We start from the raw sequence: 18,339 nt of genomic DNA, 5'->3' as shown, positions 1-18,339 counted from the left end.
AAAATGCCTAACATTCAAAATAAAGATAGGATTTTGAAGGCTGTGAGAGAAAAGTATCAGATTACATATAGGGGGAGACCAATACGGATAGCAGCTGACTTCTAAACCCAGACTCTAAAAACTAGAAGGGCCTGGACCAACATATCTCAAGCTCTGAAAGAACTGGGTTGCCAACCAAGAATCCTATACCCAGCAAAACTGACCTTCAGATTTGAAGATGAAATAAAATCCTTCCATGATAAACAAAAGTTAAAAGAATTTACAAATAGAGAGCCTGCACTACAGAATGTTCTCAACAAAATATTCCATGAGGAGGAAATGAAAAACAACAATGGAGGTCAGCAAAGGGAGGAACTACCTTAGAGAAAAACCCACTCAAAGGAGAATCCAAGCCAAGTTAAAAACCAAAAATAAGCTCAAATGACTGGGAATATAAATCATATCTCAATAATAACCCTGAACGTTAATGGCCTAAACTCATCAATCAAAAGACACAGACAGGCAGAAAAAGAAAGACCCAACAATATGCTGCCTGCAAGAGACTCATCTGATAAAAAAGGACGTCCACAGACTAAAGGTGAAAGAATGAGAAAAAACCTACCATGCATAGGGACTCAGTAAAAAAGCAGGAGTTTCCATCTTTATATCAGATAAAGTGGACTTCAAGCCAAAGTTAGTCAGAGGGATAAAGAAGGACATTTCATATTGCTTAACGGAACCATAAATCAGGAAGACATAACGATAGTAAATATTTATGCCCCAAACAATGGTGCATCCCATACATCAAACAAATCCTTCTCAATTTCAGGAATCAAATAGACCACAACACAATAATTCTGGGTGACTTTAACACACCACTGTCACCACTGGATAGATCTTCCAAACAAAAACCAAACAAAGAAACCATAGAACTCAATAACACAATCAATAACCTAGACTTAATAGACATATATAGAATATTCCATCCATCACCGAGCGAATTCATTTTCTTCTCAGCAGCACATGGAACCTTCTCGAAAATAGACCATATGTTGTGCCACAAAGCAGCCCTTAGGAAATGCAAAAAAATAGAGATACTGCCTTGTATTCTATCAGATCATAATGGACTGAGAATAGAAATCAATGACACAATAAAAATCAGAAATTACTCCAACACCTGGACACTAAATAATATGCTATTGAATGAAACATGGATAACAGAAAACATCAGGGAGGAGATAAAAAATTCTTAGAGGTCAAAGAGAACGACGATACAACATATCAAAATCTCTGGGACACTATAAAAGCGGTACTAAGAGGAAAATTCATTGCATGGAGCACATTCCAGAAAAGAATGAAAAGTCAACAACTAAATGACCTAACATTATAGCTCAAAGCCCTAGAAGAAGAAGAACAGAATAACAGCAAAAGCAGTAGAAGACAGGAAATAATTAAAATCAGAGCTGAAATCAATGAAATTGAAACAAAAGAAACAATTCAAAAAATTGACAAAACAAAATGTTGATTCTTTGAAAAAGTAAACAAAATAGACAAACCCTTATCCACACTAACAAAGAAAAGGAGAGAGAAAACTCAAATTACTAAAATTCGTGATGAAAAAGGAAATATCAAGACAGACACCACTGAGATAAAGAACATAATGAGAAGCTACTTTGAAAATCTGTATTCCAATGAAATAGAAACTACCGAAGACATTGACAAATTTCTAGAGACATATGCTCCTCCCAAGCTGAACCATGAGGATATACACAATTTAAACAGAATAATATCAAGCAATGAAATAGAAGAAGCCATTAAAAACCTACCATCCAGGAAAAGCCCAGGACCTGACAGATTCTCAGCCGAGTTCTACAAGACCTTCAAAGAAGAACTCATTCCAATACTTCTCAAAGTATTCCAGGAAATAGAAAAGGAGGATACCCTACCAAACTCATTCTATGAAGCTAATATCACCCTCATACCCAAACCAGGAAAAGACACATCAAGGAAAGAAAATTTTAGATCAATATCCTTGATGAGTATAGATGCAAAGATCCTTAACAAAATACTGGCAAACCATATCCAATACACATTAAGAAAATTGTGCACCAAGATCAAGTGGGGTTCATCCCTGGAATGCAAGGATGGTTTAACATCCGTAAATCAATAAACATAATCCATCATGTCAGTAGACTTAAGGATAAGAATCATATGGTTATTTCAATTGACGCGGAAAAAGCATTCCACAAAATACAACACCCCTTCATGCTCAAAACACTAGAAAAAATAGGGATAGAAGGAACATACTTGAACATTGTAAAGGATATCTATGCTAAGCCCATGGCCAATATCATTCTTAATGGAGAAAAACTGAAACCATTCCCTTTAAAAACAGGAACAAGACAGGGATGTCCTCTTTCACCACTTCTATTCAACATTGTCCTCGAAACTCTAGCCAGAGCAATTAGATAGACTAAACAAATTAATGGGATATGAATAGGAAAAGAGGAACATAAGCTGTCACTATTTGCTGATGACATGATTCTGTATTTAGAAGATCCAAACAACTCCTCCAGAAAACTTCTAGACCTCATCAATGATTTCAGCAAAATAGCAGGCTATGAAATCAACACACATAAATCTAAAGCATTTTTATACACAAGCGATGAAACATCTGAAAGGGAAATGAGGAAAACAACTCCATTTGCAATAGCCTCAAAAAAAAATATACTTGTGAATCAATCTAACCAAAGAGGGAAAAGATCTCTACAATGAAAACTATAAAACATTGAAGAAAGAAACTGAGGTAGACCTGAGAAGATGGAAAGATCTCCCATGTTCTTGGATAGGCAGAATTAATATTGTCAAAATGGCCATACTACCTAAAGTGCTATACAGATTCAATGCAATTCCAATTAAAGTCCCAATGATGTACCTTACAGAAATAGAGCAAGCAATCATGAAATTCATCTGGAAGAATAAGAAACCCAGAATAGCTAAAGCAATCCTTAGCAGGAAGAATGAAACAGGGGGTATCGCAATACCAGAACTTCAACTATACTACAAAGCAATAGTAACAAAAATGGCATGGTATTGGTACCAAAATAGAAAGGTAGATCAATGGTACAGAATAGAGGACACGGACACAAATCCAAATACATACAATTTTCTCATACTAGAAAAAGGGGCCAAAAATATGCAATGGAGAAAAGATAGCCTGTTCAATAAATGGTGCTGGGAAAACTGGAAATCCATATGCAGCAGAATGAAACTAAACCCCTATCTCTCACCGTGCACAAAACTCAACTCGAAATGGATCAAGGACCTTGGAATCAGAGAAGAGACCCTGCATCTTATAGAAGAAAAAGTAGGTCCAAATCTTCACCTTGTTGGCTTAGGATCAGACTTCCTTAACAGGACTCCCATAGCACAAGAAATAAAAGCAAGAATCAATAACTGGGATAGATTCAAACTAAAAAGCTTTCTCTCAACAAAGGAAACTATCAGCAATGTGAAGAGAGAACCTACAGAGTGGGAGAAAATCTTTGCCACTCATACTTCAGATAGAGCACTAATTTCCAGAATATATAAAGAACTCAAAAAACTCTACACCAAGAATACAAATAATCCAATCAACAAATGGGCTAAGGATATGAACAGATGCTTTACAGAAGAAGATCTACAAGCAATCAACAGATATATGAAAAAATGTTCAACATCTCTAATAATAAGAGAAATACAAATCAAAACTACCCTAAGATTCCATCTCACCCAATTAGAATGGTGATTATCAAGAAAACAAGGAACAATAGGTGTTGGCAAGGATGTGGGGGAAAAGGTACACTCATACATTGCTGGTGGGGTTGCAAATTAGTGCAGCCACTGTGGAAAGCAGTGTGGAGATTCCTCAGAAAGCTTGGAATGGAACCATGATTTGACCCAGTTATCCCACTCCTTGGCCTATACCCTGTCGCCGCCCGTGGCAACAATCCCGGGGATATTTGTTACCGCCTGCAGCAACGATTGCACGGGTATTTATCGGAGGTGGACTGGGAATAAAATACTTTTCCTATATTCACTAATTTATAGAGGAAGAGAGAGTTTGAGAGGAAGAGAGGCTTTGCTTAGAGGAAGAGAAATTTTTCTTAGAGAGAGACTTTGCTTTTAGAGGAAGTTTTTAGAGAAAGAGAGGTTTGCTACGCTTATCAGAGTTTTATTTCTTCTTAGAGTTCTGCTTCTTCTTCTTAGAGGTAGGTCCCACATCCTGTGAACTGTGATCTGCAACCTAGAGGTGTGTTCTCAGTTCTCCGCTCTACGATCTGCCTTCTGCTGCTGCCTGCTGCTTACTGCTTGCTGCTTCTTCTCTCTGCTAGCTGCTTCTTTTCTCTGCTAGCTGCTTCTTTTAGCTGCTTCTTCTGATTACTGCTAGCTGCTTCTTTTCTCCTTCTACTTACTGCCTGCTTATATTCCCTCCAGGAGGCGGAGAGTGGGCCACGCCAGTTGAGATCAGGCGAGGAGCCAGCTGCCCTATCACGGCAAAGGTTAAAACGAGCAGGCCCGAGCAGAAGCACTCAGGAACACCTGTGCACACGTTGTGTGCATGGACTTAATTGAATACAGCCAATGATAAATCACCTGGGTGCGCTTATATTAATCAACCTCCTCACTGCTGATGTGATCAAAACAACCTCTGGCTGGCTGCCAGGCACCATCTCGGCGTAGTCCGCATGGCATGGCCCACAACAATACCCAAAGGACTTAAAATCAGCATACTAGAGTTGCAGCAACATTCATGTTTATAGCTGCTCAATTTACAATAGCCAGATTGTGGAACCAACCTATATGTCCTTCAATTGATGAATGGATAAAGAAACTGTGGTATATATATAATAGAATATTACTCTGCCATAAAGAATGATAAAATTATGGCAGTTGCAGGCAGATGGATGAAATTGGAGAATATCATGCTAAGTGAGATAAGCCAATATCAAAAAACCAAAGGATGAATGATCTCGCTGAGAAAGATGATACAAAATGGGGGATGGGAGGGGGGCAAGAACGGAGGAAGGAGGGACTCTATAGAGAGAAAAGAGGGGTGGGAGGGGTGGGGGGGAAGGAAAAAATAACAGAATGAATCAAACACCATTACCCTATGTAGATGCATGATTACACAAATGGTATGCCTTTACTTCATGTACAAACGGAAACAATATGTATCCCATTTGTTTACAATAAAAATAAATTAAAAAAAAAAAAAAAAAAAAAAGAAGCCCTACAACCCTATGGTCGGGGCTGTTCTCGTAATTGCCATTTTCGGGGGCAGTGTGAGACAGTCAGCTGGCCGGCTTAATAAAGAGTCAAATTTGGAAAAAAAAAAAAAAAAAAAGTTAATGGCCATGAGAGGCTACTAAAGTCAAACCAATGAGGCTCACAAAGTGGAGGCTCAGAGTTGGACAGAACTATGCCTGCATTGTGATTCCTCTTCTGCTTCATGTATGGCCTAGGGGTAGTTGTTCACCAGCTGTGAATCTGAAGGCTTATCTGTAAAATGGGTATATTAACTTCAAGGGATTGCTGTTGATATCACTGGACATAATAGGGAGCTTGGTTAGTTACTGTTATTGTTAGTTTGTTATTGTTATAGTTAGTACTCAAAAAATTATATGGTGTCCTCCCCCACTTCCCCCATATGAGTCAACTTTTAACACTGTAAGAAAATATCTGACAGGAGCTACTTATGAAGCAAAAAGAGGCTTATTCAGTTCACATTGTTGAAGGTTCAAGGGCATGGCACCTATGTAAGTTTACTTCTGGGGAGGATCTCAAGATGAATGGTGGATGGCACAGTGTAGAGAAGAGTAAGTGATTACATCTCAACTCAGGAGCCAAGAGCTGTGTAGGGTCAAACTCGGGCTTTTATCATGACCTACTGGAACTACCAAGAAGTTCCATAAGAACTCTCTTCTGAGGATACACCCCCAATGACCTAAAGACCTCATGCTAGGCCCCACCTCCCAAAGGTTCCACACTTCTCAATAGCACCCTGGGAGTTGGGGAACCAGGCCTTAATCACAATGGGCCCTTCAACCAAACCATTTTCTAAGGATAGTACCCTCTTACTCAATTTATGGCTGACTAAGTAGACTCTTATATTGTTGCAGTGAAAACACATACAGCAGAATTACAAGAATATGCTTGTGTTCCTGTCTTGATAGATCCTAGTTCTTCAGCACAATCATTTGGTTCAGGGATGGGAGAGTTGCTGGGCAGATGAATTGTCCTTTCCTGGGAATTTTTAATTCAAGAGGTCATCATTCACAGCCTAATGGTGAGGCTGAAGTAGTGACACTGAGAGCTGTCACTGGCCTTGTTTCCACTCATGTGGAGGAAGTTAACTGGACAGCATGAAGCCAATGTGCAGAGAGGTGTCGAGCTAAGGGATGGTAGCAGAGAGGAGGACTCTGACTCCATTGGTCCTTGAGGCCCAGGAGACTCCTACCCTTCTCACAACTTGTTCCTATCAACAGTCCATCCCTCCCACTTCCCTTATTCCTGTTGATGGCAACCAAGGTAAATCTGACTGATTTACCCAAATGAAAGGGCTGGCACATAGTAAGGACTTAAATAAATGTTGGTTAATTACGCTTATATTTAACAGTCCAAATCTAAAAGAAAAAAGGTAATTGAACAGGATATTATTATGTAGAAAGGAGAATTTGTTCCGAGGAACTTTCCTTTAAGGATTACAATGGAAGGACCCTAAACAGAGGGGAAGCCTTCCATACCTAACACACACACACCTCTAGTCCTAATCTTCCTCTGTGGCCGGCATGTTCACATAAGTGTCCTAAGTATTACTAGTACTTTCTTCAGCAAATCTTTCTCAGAATCCTTTCCCTTATGTTATGTCTCCAATGGGTCTGGATGGTACCTATCTGTGCTCCCAGGATCAGCTAGCTAAGAGTGCTCCGCCATAGGCTTTAGGAGTGCGAGGTCTTGTTGGGGTTGTGTGGAAAGAATGGGGTTGGGGACAGAGCTGCCCTCAAATTTAGTCTCCTTGGAGATAGTATAAAAATCTTTATGGATGGTTGTCTGCTCAATTCTCAGGGCCCAGACCTTGAAATCAGTGGGTCTCCATTATTGTAACAAGAGGAGTTTGAGTTTTTTTCTGCTTTGAGTAACGAGTGATATTAGTCAAATTAGTGACGATAATCAGGGATTGCTTGCTCTTTGGAAGATTCCATTTCATTACTTTTATTTTAATCCTTATTCTGATTGATGATCAAGGGAAGGGGCTTGCCAATTTGTCCACTAACACAGAAGAAAATGTTAGCATTCTTGGATCAATTTTCGCTAAGTCATCTGCATACTGCTTAGAAAGTGAAGTTGGGGAAACTTCTATGCTTCTAATCAGACAATTCTAATGTGTAGCCCTTTTAATCTGTATTTTCTCATTTAGAGCACAAGCTAAGGATTAGCGCGAGGAAGGGTACTGACTGAAGGCACAGTTCAATCTTTCAACAATTCGGCTTTGGTCAGGCACGCGATCACTTCCAGCCTCAGCGGTTCAATTAGGTAGCTCCTAATTGCAGCAGTTTCCACGGGAGGAGTTTCGGTGGTCAGTTTTTTTTACATCGCAGTGATGTTTTAGTACTTTCTCAAAACGTGCACTGTTCACTACCCAGGTGCCGAACAGAGACGCTTGCTCTCGGCACCGGAATCTCGGGCGCGGGCGGCAGAAGCGTTTCCCAAGCGCCTGGGTTATTGTTACCAGCTCCCCGAAGGTGGGGCCTTTGTCCCGCACGCGGGTCTGGGCGCGCTCAGGGCTCGCGGCCTCACCACCAGGCGCTCGTTCGCGCCACTCGGATCCGCGGCGCCGCGCTTCCTTTGTCCCCGAGAACGCGGCCTCCAAGCTTAGTGTCCGCTAAGGCTTCCGCTCCGCCCCGCCACCCCGCGCGGCCCGCGCCGCCCGCGCCGCCAGGCCGCTCCCCGCCCCCGCAGCCCGCCGCACAGGGGCCTGAACGCGCGGCCGCCGGAAGTGACGCCACCTGTCGTTGGCGCCCCGCCCCTTCCGCCGCGCGCCCCGCCCAGGCCTCGCCTCTCGGCCTCCCGCCCCTCCCCCTCCCCGACGCTCGCTTTCTGTCAGCCTCTCTCCCTCTCCCTCTCCCCCTCTCTCCTGCCTCTCGCTTCCTCTCTCGCACCTGAGCACACGCACCTGCCGGGCTCGGCTCCCTCTCCCTCCTCCCCTCCTTCCCCTCCCTTCTTTCCCGCCCGGCCGGAAGGCTCGGGCCTGGCCGCGAGAGCCTCGCGGCTGCGTCACCGCGGTCCCCCAGACAAGATGGACACCGCCGAGGAAGGTAGGTCGGCGGCGCCGCGGCGCCCGCGCTTGCACCGCGCCGGGGTTCGGGCCGGGCCCGCGCGGGGCCCGCGACGCTTGCGGCGGGCGGCGGCGCGCCGGGCCGTTTGCCGGCCGGGCCGCGGGCGAGGGGCGGAGGGCGACCGCCTGCGCGCCCCCGCCGCGTCCCGCCTGCCGCGCGAGGGGGCGGGGGCGCGGCGCCGCGGAGACCGGGCCGCGCGGCTGGGCTGGGGGCGCGGGGCGCGGGCGCGGGGTCCGCGCGCCCCTCCCCCACGCCCCTGCCCCGCGCCCCTGCCCCGCGGCCCTGCCCGGGCCCCGCGCCCCTGCCCCGACCCCGCGCTCCTGCCCCGCGGCCCTGCCCCGCGGCCCTGCCCCGCGCCCCTGCCCCGCGGCCCTGCCCGGGCCCCGCGCTCCTGCCCCGCGGCCCTGCCCCGCGCCCCTGCCCCGCGGCCCTGCCCGGGCCCCGCGCTCCTGCCCCGCGGCCCTGCCCCGCGCCCCTGCCCCGCGGCCCTGCCCGGGCCCCGCGCTCCTGCCCCGCGGCCCTGCCCCGCGCCGCACAACTTCTCTGTTGACTTTGAAACTTCGCGGAAGACGTGCGGGGCACGGCCGAGTGGACGGCGTGACCCCGCTCGGAGACCTTGCCCTTTGCCGCCCGCCCGGGGCAGCGCGCAGGGTGGCTCCGGGCCCGGCTCTGGCCCCGTCTTTTGTTTGGCGTAGCTCGGGGTTTGTTTTGCGGACACCGGCGAGCGGGGCTCTCCTGCTTTCGTTCTCTGGGTAGGAGCCTGTCGGTTCGGCGGCGTGAGCCGCTCAGCCCTGAAAACCGAGCGCCGGCGGTGTTGAGCACCCTCCCCGGGACGCGAGTCCTGAAGTGCTCTTGCTCGCCCACCGGGGCGGCGGGCGGTGGTGAAGCAGTGCTGTGTGTTTAGTCCACGGCGGTTGACGGAGTCTGCCGAGGACCTTACTGACCTTCCGGGTACAGGGCAGGTACTTTCCTACTTGGAGGGTGTTTGTGGGAGTAGCGGCTTAGTAGTATTCGGTTTCATGATTGAGATTTTGGTGATTTTAAATGAGATGGGTCATCGAACACTGTCATGGAGTCCAAGAATGAATGACGAAATTTGATATTATTGTTGAACATTTTTCAGAGTCGTAGCTTAATAGAAACCTCACCAATAGAGACGTGAGGCACTTGGATAGTTTACGAAGCATACTCACGCACATTCACATTTGATCTTTGTAACAGCCCCGTGGAGTAGGTAGGTGTTATTATCTTTTATAGACGTGGAAGTTTAGGCTTCGTTACTTTAATAGCTTGTCCAGGGTTCACACTGGTAGTAAGGAGAAAAATTTGAGCCTAGGTATTCTTACAGAAAACAGCTTGTTTTTTATATGCGGTGAGTGAAGCTAATCGCCACTGGAGACTCCTTGGGGAAAAAAATAGTAAAGTGAAACTGGTGAAGATTAGGGATCACATTTTTTTGGTAGGTGGACCTTGCATGTAAATTACCACCTGTACTTTTGTACTCAAATTTTAATGAATAAATCTAGTAAGACATGTTTATCACGTGTACTCTACAGCATCATGTGTACTGGCATATTAAATTAAATCCCCATTCTTTTGGCTATGGCACTTGATTCTTGCATGTATTTATGGCATGACAGTAGTCATTGGTAATTAAGTAATTGAGAAACGCGGTGTCTATGATACCATTAAAGAAGCAATGTACTTTTTATTGTTTTTCCCTTGTAAAATTATAATCAGGATAAGGTAGAAATAATTTTTTTTATTGACTTGAACACCGTTCCCTGTTAAAGTAACTAATATTTATTGAGGAGTCAATATGTGATAGTTATATGTGACATTAGAATGCATTTCGACATATTATACAAACACTGAATTTAACTTCCCATTCTTTAGGTTGTACATGATGTGGAGTTACACTGGTCGTTTGTTCCTATATGACCACAGGAAAGTTATGTCCAATTATTTCTACTGTCTTTCCTAATCCCATTCCCCCTCCCTTTCCTATCCCATTTAATTTTGTCAACATTTTTTGGTGTGCAATATCCCTATTTTTCAGGTTAGAGAACTGAAGTTTAGTATGATTAAGTACCTTGCTCCAGGTCACACAGGTAGTAGATGGTAGAGGCAAGATTCAAACTTGTGTATGCCAGACTCCATCCTTAAATATTTATAAGTGAATAACAAGTGTCTGATGTTGAAATAACTTATTTTTGTCACTCCCTTTATAGGATGAATCATTAATATAAGTTGACAAAACCTAACTTTGCAGTTGTTTTTAGGAAACTGTTAGTCATTAATTTTAATACTTCTCGTGCTTTTGCAAAATTTTAAATTGAAAGTCCTCTGAAATTTTCACAATTTAAATTTGATTTGAATTATCACTGGAAGGAAATGGAAAGCTCCGGTGGATTTCGTCGTAAAAAATTTTAAAATGAAGATGTCAAAAGGTTATAAACAGTTGTTCTATTTGTTAAGTCAGTTAAAGTCCTGACCGGGTACTGAACTCCCCCCCACCTCCCAATGTGGAATTGAACCATTGAATTCAAGAGCTCTTTACCATTGACCTACATCCCCAACCCTTTTTATTTTTTCATTTGAAGAGGTGCTTTTTTTTTTTTTTTTTTGGTGGTGCTGGGGATTGAACCCAGGGCCTTTTTCATGCTAGACACTCTACCAACTGAGCTATATCCCCAGTCCTTTATTTTTCACTTGAGACAGTCTCACTGACTTGCTAAGGCTCATCTCAAACTTGAATTCCACCTCTCTCAGTCCCTCTGGCTTAGATCTTTTTTTTTTCCCCCCTCAGTACTAGGGCTTGAATCCAGGGATTCTCAACCACTGAGCCACATCCTCACCCTTTTTATGTTTTATTTTGAAACAGGATCTTTCTAAGTTGCTTAGGGCCTCCCAGAGTTGCTGAGGCTGGCTTTGAACTTGCAATCTTCCTGCCCCAGCCTCCATAGATGCTGAGATTACAGGTGTGTGCCACAGTGCCTGGCTAAATTATTTCTTAAATAATCTTGGGTTTTTATCTGTTTATAAACAGGTTGTTGATTTTCCTCTTGGGCGATTTGGAAACATGTGGCCAAACATAAGAAAATTAAAATTTTATTTTATTTCATTTTTTGCGTTGCTGTGAGTTGAATCCATAGTCTTGTATGTACTAGGCAAATGCTTTACCACTGAGGTACATCCCCAGCCCTAGAAAATTAAAATTTTAAAAATCTGTTAGTCTTGTCTCCCTGTTTTTTTTTTTTTTTTTTTTGGCCGTACTTGGGATTGCACGAAGGCCTTGTTTGTGCTTGCAAGGCAAGCACTCTACTAACTGAACTATCTCCCCAGCCCTTGTCTTCCATTCTTGAAAACACTAATAATGTGGTTTACTCTTTCACTTAAAAAATATTTTAATATTCTGAACAGAGAGATTAAGAATGTTATTTAAATACCCACCATGCACATAGAGGGTAACTCTTCTCTCTTATAATAAAGGGGATTAGGAACTCGTTATTTGAATGTAGTTTGTGTGCAGATGTGTTGTGTAAATTGCTGTCATCAGATATTTAAACTTCAGAGTTGGAGAAGACCTTAGACATGCAACCTTATTTAATTGGTTAGAATCTGATCCTGCAATGCATCTGAGATTTTCCAATTTCAAAAAACAATTCATCTTTGGCTCAAGGGGGCACCTTTTTTTTTTTTTTTTTTTTAAAGGCAAAACATTGCAATATTGAAATAGATGTTGCAAATAAGTATTGATTTATGAAGCGCTCGAAAAGCTGTTAAACATTTTGCCATAGTACAATGCTCACATTTCAGTCCAGTGATATATAAAGCTGTTTTTTTTTTTCCATTTTGCTGAATTATTGTTTATATTATCAGAACACAATACAAAATCTTCATCAGTAATTTTATGTGGGATACTAAAACATTGTACTTTATGCTGTTTGGAAAATATTCAAAAGGTTTGAAATTGAAGCGTATTGCAGTTGATCATGTTCTATCTCCACTATGATATAAAAGCTTGAAGTAATTTAAATTCAGAAGAAATGAGTTAAAAGGATAGTCAGATGACAGAGTTAGCAGCTAGTTACTCTCTTTCTCAAACCTCATGATCTTTCAACTCTGCTTTCAGACATGTCTTCCGTTTTTCTTAAAGAACCACAGATCAACTTTCACTGCCTTGGTGTGCTTGCGATCCAGCAATATTCATGTATTTGAAATGTTTATTGAGTACTTGTTCTAAGTTAGGTATTCTATGTACTTGGGTTAGAGAGAGAAGAAAATAGAGTAGAACCCTTTCATAATGTTTACTATATTCTAATTAGCTTGGTAGGGGAGAAAGGGAAGACAGAAAATACACTTGTAACAAGTTATATGGTTTAACCAGAGGTTATATATAAGTGCTCTGGAAAACAGTAAGTTGAAAGGTAATAAGGAGTGCCAGGACATGAGGGCAGGGGTCTCAGTTTTAAATATGACAGTTACTAAGTCCTCACTGAGAAAAGGAGAACAGGAGGAATTAGTCCTGGAGAAGCTTTGTGGGTACAGCATTCCAGGCAGAAGAAGTAACCATGCCTACAGTGTTCAAGAAATCACCAGGAGAGCAGTGTAGCTGCAATGGATTGAATGACTTTGAGAAGATAAGTATAATAGGAGATTGGAGACATCACAGAACCAGAGAGGAGTTTAGAGTGGGTGTGAACATATAGGACGTTCATTGACTTTTACTTCAGTGAAATAAGGAGCTATGGGATGGTTTTCAGCAGAGGTGAGAAATTGTCTTGCTGCTTTCTCAGTGGCTGCTTGTTTGTTGTCAGTTGTTAAACCTACATTTCTGGGAGCTGCAATCTAATTGGCCCATCTTAATCCAAGAAGCTGGGAGGCAGTGGGAAAGGTAATGTAATAATAAAAATCATGACTGTGTCCATTCTTGAACTGGGCAGACATTCCAAAAGAGGCCTACTTCATTGTTGAACTAGAGTGTTTCTTAGGATGTTAGTATTTCTTAGGATGTTAGTATTAAACAAATGACCAGTGACAGGCAAGACAATTTATTTTTTACCTCTGCTCAAAACCATCCCATAGCTACTGAGTGATACTAGGCTAACTAAATGTCCTTTCCCAGATACTGACTTCCCCTTTCTCCCAAGCTGGGCTTATTTTAGTGGGTTTTATTTTTCCCCCTAAAGACATTAAGATCATTTATATTTAGTATAATATAGGAAGAATGACAAGAGTTCTTTAAAAGGGAGTAGGAAGTAAGACAATAAGGGAAAACATTAATTCATATTGTATTTTTAAAATTAATTAATTAGGGTACTGGGGATTGAACTCAGGGGCACTTGACTACTGAGCCACATCCCCAGCCCTATTTTGTATTTTATTTAGAGATAGGGTCTCACTGAGTTGCTTAGCTCCTCGCTTTTGCTGAGGCTGGCTTTGAACTCGCAATCCTCCTGTCTCAGCCTCCCGAACACTGGGATTACAGGTGGGCACAGTGGTACCCAGCAACTCATGTTGTATTTTAGATGGTTGTTGTAGTAAGCTAGGTAAGATATTATGGGAGTTTAAGGCAGTGGAAATGAAAAGAATGTGAAAAAAGAAAAAAAAAAAAAAGACTAGTGTAAAATTAATAGGATATAATAATTAATAAGAAGTGTAGAGAGGAGTTAAAGATTATTGATATCTGGAGTAATTTCATCAACCAGGAGTGGGAAAAGTTCAGTTCTGAGCATTGCTTTGGTTTTTAAGGACTGCCATAACAAAGTGCCATAAGCTGGGTACTTAAAAAAGAGAAATTTATTTTCTCTTGTTCTGGAGGCTAGAAGTTTGAGATAAAGGTGACAGACCCTGAAACCTTTTCCTTTGACTTCCGGATGTTTGCTTTCTGCCTGTGTCTTCACATGGTCTTCTTCTGTGCATGTTTCCTAGACTTACAAAGACATCAGTCATATTGGATTGGGGCCTACATTAAAAAAACCAAAAACCAAACAAACAAAACACACATTTTAACTTAATCATCCCTCCAAATACAATCAAATTCTGAGCTTCTATTGGTTAGGGCTTCAGTGTACAGTTTTATTGGGGGACATGGGCAGGGGCATACATAGTTCAACCCACAGCAGACATGAATTCTTGAAGGCTTGGAAGACACTAAAGCATTTCTTGTACCCTTATTTCTTATAACTTCTTTATAATATTCTTTTTGACTTTCTCTTTCCCTGATCCTTCCTGATGGCATATTCTGTGAAAATTAATAAAATACAATTTATATACAGTAAAATTATTCTTAGTGTACAGTTCTTTTTGTAACACTTTTGAGATAAAAGATATGGAGATTCTGTGCCTTTTTAAAATTTATTAAATATTGAATACCTATTCTGTACCCAGGATAAATTTCCTTCCTTAGTCATAGCAAAGTTCCTAGAGGCACTTGAATGGAGTAGTCAGAAGCACCGCTGATAGAGAATAGTCAGACTGATTTGATCTTAGGGCTCCTTTACGTACTTAAAATTGAGGACCCAAAGGACTTTTGTTTATGTGGGCTGTATTTACCACATTTGAAGTGAAAAATGAATTTTATTTTTTGTTTTTATTTTTATTTTTTTGGTACTAGGGATTGAACCAAGGGTGCTTAACCACTGAGCCACATCCCCAGCCCTTTTACTTTTTTATTTAGAGACAGGGTCTTGTTGAGTTTTTAGGGCCTTGCTAAATTGCTGATTTTGAACTTACAGTCCTCCTGTCCCAGCATCCCAAGCCACTGGGAATAGACTATTATTATTTTGGTTGTAGGGGGGCATGATACTGGGGTTTGAATTCAGGGGCACTCAACCACTGAGCCATACCTCCAGCCCCATTTTGTATATTTAGAGATAGGATCTCGCTGAGTTGCTTAGTGCTTTACTTTTTTGCTGAGGCTAGCTTCAAACTCTTGATCTTCCTGCCTTAGCCTCCCATGCCACTAGAATTACAGGCGTGCGCCACCAAGCCTGGGCTAGACTACTTAAAATTAATAAAATCAATACATGTTAACAAAAATAACTTAACTATGATAAGTAAGTACGTTTTTCAAGGGAAAAATTTTTAATGACAGTCATAGCTTTGTTTTAATTTTATTTTTTTGGTATAAGGGATTGAACCCATGAATGCTTTACCCGTGCTACATCCCCAGTCCTTTTATTATATTTTTTATTTTGTATGTGGTGTTGGGCCTTGTGTATGCTAGGCAAGCACTCTACCAGCTGAGCCAAATTCCCAGCCCAGCTATATTTTATTTTAAGACAGGTTCTCACTAAGTGGCTGGGGTGGGCCTTGGGCTTGTGGTCCTCCTGCCTCAACCTCCTGAGTCACTGGGATTACATGTATGCACCATCATGCTGGCTAACTGTGTTTTAAGCTTTTATAAATCTCTTATGTCTAGATTATTAGGAGATAATTGAATTCTCACTTTGCCTAGTCTTATAAAGACATCGGTCATATTGGATTAGGTCCTACACTAAAAACTAAAACTAAAAACATGTTTATAATAAAGGATTTAGAGTGTACCAGAAAAACTCAAAACTTGATAATAAGAAAGCAACCCTTCTTAAAAAAAATGGCCCAAAGATTTAGAAAAAGACTGTACAAAAAAATATATGCATGTGCATATATGCATGAGCACATAAAAAAATGCTAACATCATCTGTCAGTAGGTGAATGCAAATGAAAACCATGTGGAAGTATCACTTTACGCCCTGTAGGATGGCAGTTATCAAAGGGACAGTAGTAAGTTCCTGAAGATTATGGAAAGATTGGAACCTTCATTTCTTGTTGGTGTGAATATAAAGTGGTTCATATGATTTTGGTAGTTCTCAGAAAATTAAGAGATTACAAGAGAATATGTGTATTCAAGAGATTACAAAATATGTGTTCATATAAAAACCTCTGCATGTATGTTCATAGCATTATTTTTGATAGCCAGATAGTGGAAACAATCCTGTGCCCATCAACTATTGGGTAAATGTGGTCTGTATAAAGTGGAGTTCAGCAGTACAAAGGAATGAAGTACTGATAATATGCTACAACGTGGATGAACCTCATAAATATTGTGCTGAGAAGCCAGTCCCAGAAGACCATATTTTATGTGGTCTTAATTGTATGAAATGTTCAGAATAGGTAAGTCTATATATAGAGAAAGTAGATTAGTGCTTACCTGGGACTGTGGAAGGCAGGTGTAACTGCTGTTATAAGGTTTCTTTTTGGGATGATGATTGCTTTAGAAGTAGATTGTGATTATGGTGTACAATATACTAAAAACTGTTGAGTTGGTATACTGTAGTTAATTTGTGGTACATATAAGATGTTAAACTGCAATGAGCTATCACTGCATATCTAATAGAGTGAAAAAGTGATAATATAAAAGAAAGACTAACTCTCTGTTGGTGAGGATGTGGAGCAACTGGAATTTTCATTTATTGCTGGTAACAATGTAAAGTGGTGAGCTTTTTCCAGGGAGCAGACAGCAACCCTCCAGAATAGGGGCCCAAAGTTGATGAGTGGGCATGAAGAGGAAGTTGGGATACTTGTGTGTACTTTGTGCAAGGCCTGAACTCCTAGATCCTCATCAGTAGGACTGTGGGAAGGTATTCATTAAAACAAGCCTACTGATGGTACAGCAGAAGAAACTGCCTCCTTCTTGGATGTCCCTCTAGTACCCTCTACTGGCAAAACTTAACTGCAAAAAAAAAATTTTTTTTTTTTTTTTTCTTTTTTTTGCGGTGCTGGGGATCAAACCCAGGGCCTTGTGCTTATAAGGTAAGCACTTTACCAACTAAGCTATTTTCCCAGCCCCCCCAAAAAATTTTAAGAGTTCAGTGCCTTCTCACTGAATGTGTACTGAAGAGGGAATTTGAAACTGAGATACACTGATCTGGCTTACTGTGGCTGAAACTATTGAAGCCATTTCCTGTGCTGCTGAAGTTGCCTGCTGACTGACAGAGTGGCACCATCACTTTTGTAACCACTTGAGGATCTCCAGTACCTTAGTACCTGCTATTCACTGCCACTGCTGGTGTTTAGATATACAAGATAGTTTTGCTGTTTCCCTCCTTCATCTGATCTCCTTCGTCTTTCTCCTGACAGATTTAACACAAGCCTAATCAGCAAGGAGACCAAAAAATGTAGTTTTCAGGCTTTCAGGAGCAACAGAAAAGATGAATTGTTAATTTAGTAATAATAATACTCTGGAGAGATGAGAAACAACTAAATTTCACTATACAGAGAATTGGAATTTTTAAACCATTTGCAAGTCCTAATCCCCAAATCCACCTTTTTAAAAAGTAGATAGAGTAAAAAAATTTTCCCCCCAAAGTTGAGCAGTTTAAAGATTTTTATTTATATTTGTAACAGTGGAAGTGAAACACAATACTTTGAGGAAAAAGATGTGAAGAAACATCACCCATGTTCTTGTTTAGTCAGTTATAATGCCTCTCATTTTACATTTTCTCATTTAAGCAATTGTGTTTTTACATGGTTGGAAGTAGAGTGTGCTTTTTAAATAGTATTTTTTTTATGCCTTGATTGATTGATTATGCTGGCGATTGAACCCAGGGCCTTGTGCATGTGAGGCAAGCACTCTACCAACTGAGCTATATCCCCAGCTTTGTTTATTTATATGCAGTGCTGAGGATTGAACCCAGTACCTCACACGTGCTAGGCAAGCACTCTACAATTGAGCTACAACCCAACCCCTAGAGTATTTTTTTAAAATTCCTGCTTTGTTTACTGAAAGTTATGCATTTTCTCATATTGCCATAGAGTTGTTAAATTTGTTACTTTGAAAGGACTATGTATATTCTGTGCAGTGAATGTGTACAGCTTGCATATATGTTTCCAGATATGTCAGTGACCCACAGATATTTTGAGTAATATTTTTTCAGTATCATGCTTTTAATATTTTGTTGATAATCAAATAGTAAAAATCTGTTTACTTAATCTA

The 18,339-nt window shown here is 41.5% G+C and overlaps 1 protein-coding gene across 1 annotated transcript in view; it reads left to right on the top strand.

Moving 5' to 3' along the window:
* Positions 1-8,171: 8,171 nt before the first annotated feature.
* Positions 8,172-18,339, top strand: part of MARCHF6 (membrane associated ring-CH-type finger 6) — a 78,797-nt gene continuing 68,629 nt past the window's right edge. Inside the window, 1 exon segment of the mRNA XM_079145301.1 lies at positions 8,172-8,336. Coding sequence (XP_079001427.1) covers positions 8,318-8,336 — 19 coding nt within the window. The 5' untranslated portion in view covers positions 8,172-8,317.

The sequence above is a fragment of the Sciurus vulgaris genome, assembly GCF_902686455.1.
Source record: "Sciurus vulgaris genome assembly, chromosome: 6".
Classification (NCBI taxonomy): domain Eukaryota; kingdom Metazoa; phylum Chordata; class Mammalia; order Rodentia; family Sciuridae; genus Sciurus; species Sciurus vulgaris.
The sequence above is the reverse complement of the archived record's forward strand: the minus strand, read 5'-3'. Positions and strand labels throughout refer to the sequence as shown.